Consider the following 9,506-nt stretch of genomic DNA (forward strand, 5'->3'; position numbering starts at 1 on the left):
TTGACCTATCCATTAATTTATATATTATCTATACATATATCTATCATCACCATTTTCTGTAGTACGTATTAACTCAAAAAAGTTAAAACTTGGGGTTCCAAAAACCCCATTTAATCTCTTCTTTTTAACTTCAAGAATCTTGAAAATGGGGAGTTATAGAGTATGTGTATGTTTTACAAGAAAATTCAGAGTAACAGAAGCAGAGCCACCATCAGATGTAAAAGAAGCATTCAAGAAATATACTGAAAATGGTAACCAAATGAATTCAGAACAGTTACTGAAATTCTTGATTGAAGTACAAGGAGAGACCCTTTTGACTGTTGGTGATGCTGATGCCATTATTCGTCAGATCCTTCAGAAAAGACACCCCATTACTAAGTTAACTCGTCAAACTCTTACTCTTGAAGATTTTCATCATTTCCTCTTCAATACTGACCTTAATCCACCAATTAATTATAAGGTACTTTTGTTTTTGTTGTTGGATCTTTTTCCTTATTTAGAAAGAGTTTAAGTTCTGTGTAGTAGATTTTTTACCTACAGTAAAAGGTAGGAGTAATTCTTTGTATGTTTGGTGTGGTAACATGGAAAATTGAGCTGGTTAAATTGAAGGGATTGTGTAAAAAAAATCTTTATGCTGTTAGTGTATTCTTGCTTGTATTGTTGGATCTTTGTCTTATTTAGAAAAAGTTTAAGTTCTGTGCACTAATGTGTGTGTGGATTTTTTCACCTACAATAAAAGGTAACTGCTTCATATGTCTTGATATGGTAATATGGAAAGTTGAGTCAGTTAAATTGAGGTGATTGTGTAAAAAGAATTTATACTGTCTGTGTATTCTTGCTTTTTTCACTGTTTATTGAGCGGAGAGTCTATCGGAAACAACATCTCTACCTTCACAAGATAGGGGTAAGGTCTGCGTACACATTATCCTCCCCAAACCCCACTTGTGAGATTACACTGGGTTTGTTGTTGTTGTTGTTGTTGTTGTTGTTGTTGTATTCTTGCTTTTATTGTTGGATCTTTGGTCTTATTTAGAATTAGTTTAAGTTCTGTGCAGTGGCGTAATATAGAATTTTTGCACCATTAAGTTAACTTGGCCTACAATAAGGGGTAGTTCTTTGTATCGAGTCTAAGTCTGCCATGGTAACGTGGAGAAAATAGAGCCTGTTAAATTGGAGTAAACTGTGTAGATGTACGTTACACTGTCGGGTGTATATAACTTAATTCCATTTGGGAAAAGCATAAGGTTTGAGACTGAGTGAATTTTCCCATTTTGGGTTTCTCTTTGGGTTGAATTCACTACATTGTTATCATTTAAGCATTATTTGAAGTGTCTACTTTCTGTAGAAAGTAAGTCACCAAGCTCTTATTCTTGAAGATTTCCACCACTTTCCCTCTGCGGACCTTAATCCCCCAATCAATTCTTAGCTATAGCTGTTTTCATTGTTGGATCATTGTCTTATTTGGAAATGCATAAAGTTTGAGACTTTGAGTGAATTTTCCCTTTTTGAGTTTCTCAGAGTTTGAAGGTCAGTTCCTTGTTACCTATTAAGCGTTATATTTGTAGTGTGTACTTCTACACATTACCCTTGATGCGAATTTGGGTTACCGAAAAAGTTGGAATTTTAAAACCTGAATATGTCTACCCTTGTGAAAAATAAGCAACTTATCTTTTTTGGATCTTTAATCGACTAAAGAGGCTTCCCTTAACTACAAACAGAAAAATGGAGGGCATTCTTCAATAACATGATCACTAACTCGGTCAGCACTTGGTTTAGTATTAAGGAGCAACTTTTGAATGGGTATAAGATGATTTGTATATCCGAATAGTAGTAATTAGGATTGAGCATAATCGACTGATTGATTGATTGATGGTTGATGTATATGTGTTTCTTGAAAGGCCTTTAACTCATTACATTTGCACTTTCAGGTTCACCATGATATGAATGCTCCCCTCTCCCATTATTTTATATTCACGGGACACAATTCTTACTTGACTGGGAATCAGCTGACGAGTGATTGCAGTGATGTCCCAATTATAAAGGCGCTGAAAAAAGGTGTAAGAGTGATAGAGCTTGATATATGGCCAAATTCTGACAAGGATGACATACACGTACTTCACGGAAGGTTTGTGTATCTCCTAGCCGCTGTTGCGTTTTATTGACCGCCTAGTTATTAGAGTAGTCTGTCTCCAAGAAAGTCTTCTCTTTCCCAAAATTAGTAGCCTAGACCCTCTGGCAATTTTGGAATGATTGAAGATCTTATATGGTCTTAAGTAGAGAATTGTTTTAAACTTCCCGGCATGTACACCAGCAAATAAGAGACGGATATTCATGGGGTTCTAATATGCTACCAGAATAGTTTAGTTGTATACGCACATGCTTTTGCCAAACGTAGAAAAGGTGGCGTTGTGTAAGTCATTTATTTTTGGAGATTCTAATACCTTCAGCTTACGCTAGTTAGATTCAAGAGACATCATATTCTTCTAAAATCAATACTCTGCTCTAACCATCATAAAGTTTATTTCTTACCATCAGGTTTTCTCATAATATCGTGTGAAGCTGGAGGAAAGGTAAACTGAGCGCCGTATTGTACTAGGAGTTATTACTTAAAGCAAGCCAAAAAATAAAATATGCCTTAATTAGCTCATAAAGAAACTATTGACTTATCCTCTGAAAGTGGACAGAAATATCAGTCAGCTATAGAAGAATGATAGCATGCTCAGTCCAAAAGCTTTAAATTGAATTTTAATACATCACCTTATACTTTTGTGGTGGAAGCAACATAATTTAATGTGAGGTTTTGGGATGATAACCACTGGCTGTAAATGTAGGCGTAATCGAATGTTGAGAAGATATACTACGTCTCTACGTGCACTTGTCTTTAGTTGTGTTATTATCTTTATGTGGTTTTTAATAGCAGCAAAAGTAGTTCATGCGGTGATATTCAAAATTGTCCCTAAACCCTCTATTCCTTGTGAAAGTCTTGTTGGTTTTATTAGTTTGTTGAGTAGATTTATTGACTGGAAATATATCCTTACTTGCATATAGAGTCAATCGCTATATGGTGCAAGTATTATGCCATCTGCTACTCACTCCGGCTTTTACTTATTGTGATAAACATGATTAATTATGTCTGACATATTTAACGAGTAGCTTCGGTGTTCTTCTTTTCCCTTTTTCTTTTTCAATGAAGTACTGAAATTGATTAACCTTCTTTTAGAGCTTTACAGTTCTTGTGTTCAAAGTTTTTTTTTTTTTGATTGGTAAGTTCTTCTTTTCAAAAGGTGAAGCTTTGAATTGGTGTTGTGCTCAAGATTGGAGTTTTGAAATTGAACGTATGGTGATTATAAGTTACTAATTGACTTGTTGGAACTCCTTGCACCTTCATCCCAAATCTTTATGTAAGGTCAAAAATGAGGGACAATTAGACGTCCATTGTTGGTTGTAATCTAGTAGAGATTGCAGCATTTACATTTACTAATTTTCTTCATTACTTCCCACGAAATATTTATAAGTAGTTTTTTGGCAAATGCAGGACAGTGACAACCCCTGTGGAATTAATAAGATGTCTCAAGTCAATAAAAGAACATGCTTTTGTGGCTTCTCCCTATCCTGTTGTAATTACACTGGAAGATCACCTAACGCCTGATCTTCAGGCTAAAGTGGCTCAGGTGAATATCCATTTCTTGCCGTTATTCCTTCTTTCCTCCTTTTATTCGTTAATGAGATGTTATCGTCATGTTTTACTTGCAGATGCTCACTGAAACATTTGGAGAAATGCTCTTTGTTCCTGAATCAGATACTCTAAAGGAATGCCCAACACCAGAAGAACTAAAGCATCGTATAATTATTTCAACCAAACCTCCTAAAGAGTACCTTGAGGCCAGTGCCAGTACTACTGCTAGTAAAGAGAGACGAAATAGCTCCCAGAGATCAAATTGTTCTGAGGATGATGTATGGGGTGCTGAACCTTCAAGCTTGATAGCCGATCAAGTTGAAAATGAAAAGGTCTGCTGCAAGTGGATATTCTTCTAAGTTGCTCGGACTCTTCACTTCCGGTGCCGCACCCGTGTCGACACGACGTAGGTGTGGGTGTGGGATCCTTACTGGATCTGGTCAACTGATTCTGGGTACTTTGGCCAAAATCAACGGAGAAATTCGGGACAGATACAATGATTTCTGAAATCAAATCAAAAATGAAGGATTCGACCTCTAGATCTGCACCCGTATTGGACACCCGCACCCGAGTCCGAGCAACTTAGATATTCTTCACCTTATTATCCATGTATTGTCTAATGTGCAAATACTAATGATATTGGTACCTTGGGTTCATTTTCTGCAGAGCGACAGTGATAATTTTGAAGATGAAGATGACTCCAATCACAGACCACAGTTAGCATCTGCTTATAAACGCCTGATCGCCATCCATGCCGGGAAGCCTAAAGGTGGATTAAAGGAGGCACTGAAAGTCGATCCTGATAAAGTAAGACGACTAAGTTTAAGTGAACAGGCTCTCGAAAAGGCTGCCGAATCTCATGGAACGGAAATTGTGAGGTTTGTATTTCAGCATAACAAAGATAGACAGTCGAGGTGGCTTTAAGCTGCCGTCAGTGGAGTTGTCATGGACTTGTCCTAATTTCTGCTGAATATTTTTACTAGGTTCACACATAGAAACATTTTAAGGGTGTATCCGAAAGGTACTAGATTTAACTCCTCCAACTACAAGCCACTAATAGGTTGGATGCATGGAGCTCAGATGGTTGCATTTAACATGCAGGTTTGGTTCTGAGTCTTCATTTGCTTCTCTATTACATGATACCTTGTGTTATTTTTACTATTTGTTCAGCAACATCTCATTTCCAATGATGCTGCTTCTTGATGTTTGATATGCGTTAAACTCGTTACTGCTATTTTGCATTTATCTAGTTTCATACCATTGTTCTTTGATTCATAAATGGCTCATGCTAAGTGATTCTAGCTTAATAGACTATATTAATAAAGAGTTCTCCGCTTTAACCAAATTTATTAGTCCTGCTGTTTGTCAAACTTAATAGATTCTTATGTCAGTAGGAAATATAGAGAACTTCTAGTACTTCTCTTTTTTATTTTTATATTGTAATAATGTTGGCCTGATGGATTTAAATATGGAACATGGTCAGTGAATGTTCGTATAGCCAACCTCAACTTGTTTGGGATAGAGGCATAGTTGTGTTATTGTGTTGCTATTTGTCAAACTAAATAAGAAAATAAGTAATATGGGACTGCATATCCGACATTGGTTTCATTGCCTGCTTAAATTACATAAGAATGAAGAATCCATTGGATTTATAGATGCTAAGTCCGGTATTTGAATGTAAACTGTATTGCAGACACTCTAAAAAATTATCCGGGTGTCATTTGATATCTCCTGCTTCAGATTAAAAATACTTATATTTTGTTTGATACTTCTCCTTCATAGTCTTTTGATTGAGAACTCATAGATTTCAGGTCCTTGCTAAATCAACGTGTAGCTCAAAAATTGTGGACTCAAATTTTAACCTTTTCTTAACGGGATTTTTTTTTCATTTTTAGCGCGGCGGCCCAAAATAATTACCGGCGGTAGCCCAAATATACAAAGCATATACACTTATTAGGTATATGATATGTATATCATGTATATTTATTCTTAATATACAAGACATTTACATTTGCCGGCTATTATTTTTTTGGACAGCCCAAAAATGTAATTATCCCTTTTTTAAAATGAAAACTTAAACTCAAATTCTTACTTGGATTTTAAATTCTCTAAATCGAAATGCTATATATGTTTTTTATTTCAAACTCGCTATCTGCCGATCACATTTCAACAGATATTTACAAATTTTACATTTTGGAACTTCTTTAGATTTTTAACTTAATAGATACACGTATTACCTAACGATGACAGGGATACGGTAGAGCACTGTGGTTGATGCACGGGATGTTCAGGTCGAATGGAGGCTGTGGTTATGTTAAAAAGCCTGATTTCTTGCTGAATGTTGGCCCTAATAATGAAGTTTTTGATCCGAAGGCAAAGTTGCCAGTTAAGAAAACCTTAAAGGTAAGCAAATGACTGTTTGAATACAACATCCTTTAACCAATGTAAGTTTCTTATGCTCTCATTTTCCGGACAGGTGAAAGTATATATGGGAGATGGATGGCATTTAGATTTCAAGCAAACACACTTTGACTTGTATTCGCCTCCGGACTTCTACACAAGGGTAAGCCAGTGTTGCTTTGTACTTACACCGCCGCTTCCTTCTTTTCACTGCTTTTGTGATGTTTCCAAACCATCACATGCAAAGACATGAAAAATGTCGGTCAATTGCATTGCCAACTTTCGATACGGAGTATAAATGTATGTGGAAAGTCAGTAATACTACAATAAACATTAATTTATGAACCTATAATTTCAGAAGTGCAATGGATTCAATGGTAAGAACTTAAAAGGTTGAACGCATCAAATCTAAATCTTGAATCCGTCTCTGATTACAGGTTGGGATAGCCGGAGTGCCTGCTGATGAGATAATGAAGAAAACAAAGACTAAAGAGGATAAATGGACGCCAGTTTGGGATGAAGAATTTACCTTCCCATTAACTGTGCCCGAATTAGCTTTGCTGCGAATAGAAGTACACGAGTACGACATGTCAGAGAAGGATGATTTTGCTGGCCAAACATGTATACCTGTTTCCGAGTTGAAACCTGGGATTCATGCAGTTCCCCTTTGTGACCGAAAAGGTGAGAAATATAGTTCCGCGAGGCTACTCATGCGCTTTGAGTTTGTATAAGGGTTCTTTATTGTGTGTTTTTCTCATGTTTTTGTTTTTTTTGGGTGTCATCGGATAATATTAGCATACATTTTTAGGAGTTTGTAATAATGTTGTTATGTTCTCCTTGGAGAAGCTTGTATTGCAAAAGATTTCCAGGCGGCTTTGTACAGAATTTTCTACTAGTAAACAAGATTCTAATGCTTGTTCAATGAGATTGGTTTTATTAAAATTCTACATTTTAGGAGTATGTAATAATGTCTTGTTCTTATGATTAAAAAAGATTGGAAATTGTAGTGATATATTAAGGCCTCATTTGTTTGCACTTAATGGAGGTCTGAATCTTAATCATTCAGATCACAGACATTAAGTGCGTTTGTTTTTAAAGTCTGAATCTTAATTATGCAGATCTTAATCATTAAGTGTGTTTGTTTTTTTTACTTCACAACCACTTAATGGGTCTGAATAGGTCTTTATGATTAAGATTTATAACAGAGACTTAATTTCATTAAGATGCTATCTATCACATTCATTATTAATTGCCGTCATCGCCTACCATTATCAACTACCACCATGCCACTACCACCACCATACTTAACCACCACCCCCACCACGCCACCATCATCCTTAATCATAGCCGCCACCATTATCAACCATCACCACCCATGTCACGACCCGGATTTCCCACCCTCGGGAGTCGTGATGGCGCCTACTCGTAATAGCTAGGCAAGCCATTTTGATTACTTTTCCATTAATAAACAATTATTTTTAACAATTTATGACAACAATATAAAACAACAAAACTGATTAATAGCGGAAGTCTTAATTATAGAAACTAAATAAAATATGAAGTAGTCAATATAAGCCTCTACCCAAGACTAGTGTCACATTACTCATGAACTGCTAAGAGTTTACTAAATACAAGGTCTGAAAGAAACATAAATCGGCTTATCCTGAATACAAAGAGATGACAGTCTAATATAAGGATAGAAGGGAGACGCCGGGCCTGCGGACGCCTGCAAGGCTACCTTAGGTCTCTCCGGACTGAAGATATGCTCCCGAACTAAAGCTGCTGCTGCTGCTGCTCGAAACCTGGACATGTGCAAAAATGCACAGAGTGTAGCATCAGCACAACCGACCCCATGTGCTGGTAAGTGTCTAGCCTAACCCCGGCGAAGTAGTGACGAGGCTAGACCAGACTACCACATAAACCTGTGCAACTTCATATATATATATATATATATATATAGCAGAATCGAAATACAAAACAGATAAACAATATGGGAGGGGAACATGCTGTGGGAAGTATAATAAATTCCAAATAAGAGTCATCCAATAATAAAGGAATACAGCACAATTCAATAGTACGTAATGAAACAAAATTCAACCAATGCACGACATCACCCTTCGTGCTTTTACTCTCGTCCTCACCAAGCAATAACATGTGCACGGCATCACCCTTCGTGCTTTTACTCTCATTCCTCACATATATCAATAGAATCGGCACGGAATGGTACATCGTGCGGCACGGCATCACCCTTCGTGCTTTAACACTTTTCTCATAATAAGCAACAATGCACGGCATCACCCTTCGTGCTTTACACTCTTTCATTACCATAAACAAACAGCGCACGGCATCACCCTTCGTGCTTTAACACTCTTCCTCACCATATCAACAATAACAAACAAGGGCAAGGGAAATAAATAAACAATAATAAAAATCCCGGCAAGGGAACACAAACAACAATTACAATCCGGCAAGGGTACAATATCAATAACCAACAACGTCTCGGCAAGGGAATGGATCATTAATTCTTTTCTTTCTTTCACTTTCATCTCATAGTTCACATTATCGCTTGAGCCAATGCTCCAAAGAGTTACTTATCTCATATACCTTCACAATTTGTATTTCAACCCGAGCCAATGCTCCACTAAGTCTCAAGATCACAATTTCTTTCACAAGGTCTTTACAACATATAGAAGTCATCATTTAAGCATGGAAGGCATAACAACAACCAAACTATTCGCAAATAAGGACTCACGGTTATGCTAGACACCAATGTATAGATACTCGTCACCATGCCTATACATCGTACTCGACAATTAGCAAGTTACAAATAAAACTTAACTCCTATTCCCTCAAGCTAGGGTTAAACGAAACACTTACCTCAAAGCCTTGAATTCCACTCAATCCTCAACAATCGCTTTACCCCGTGATTCCACCTCCAATTTGCTCGAATCTAGTCACAAATTGCTCAATTACTTTAATAAACACTAAATGAATCAATTTGAATGCATAAAAATGAATTTCCCAAGTTTTTCCCAAAAATTCCAAAATCGCCCCCGGGCCCACGTGGTCAAAACCCGAGGTTCGAACCAAAACCCGGTTACCCATTCCCCCACAAACTCAAATATGTAATTTGTTTTGAAATCGGACCTCAAATCGAGGTCCAAATTCCCAATTTTTAGAAAACCTAGGTTCTACCCAAAAACCCCAATTTCACCCATGAAAATCCTTGATTTTAAGTGGAAAACATATTAAATGATGTTAAAGATTGAAAGAATTGAGTAAAATCGACTTACAAATGATTTGGGATGAAGTTTGTTCTTGAAAAATCACCTATGGTTTTTGGGTTTTGAAAGAATGGTGAAAAGTGATGAAAATTCGACTAAGTATAAAATTTACTGGGCCTCGGATATGGGAATTGCGAACCCCGACC

The 9,506-nt window shown here is 36.8% G+C and overlaps 1 protein-coding gene across 1 annotated transcript; it reads left to right on the forward strand.

Annotated features, from left to right (window-relative positions):
* Positions 1–7,001, forward strand: LOC109216846 (phosphoinositide phospholipase C 4-like). The gene is made up of 9 exons (XM_019381058.1): positions 1–460; positions 1,929–2,125; positions 3,536–3,671; positions 3,754–4,008; positions 4,343–4,554; positions 4,660–4,777; positions 5,927–6,079; positions 6,153–6,239; positions 6,514–7,001. The coding sequence occupies exons 1-9, from the start codon at positions 146–148 to the stop codon at positions 6,805–6,807; spliced, it is 1,767 nt and encodes a 588-aa protein (XP_019236603.1). The 5' UTR covers positions 1–145; the 3' UTR covers positions 6,808–7,001.
* The last annotated feature ends 2,505 nt before the right edge of the window (positions 7,002–9,506 follow it).

This window comes from Nicotiana attenuata, unplaced genomic scaffold, assembly GCF_001879085.1.
Source record: "Nicotiana attenuata strain UT unplaced genomic scaffold, NIATTr2, whole genome shotgun sequence".
In the NCBI taxonomy this organism is placed as follows: domain Eukaryota; kingdom Viridiplantae; phylum Streptophyta; class Magnoliopsida; order Solanales; family Solanaceae; genus Nicotiana; species Nicotiana attenuata.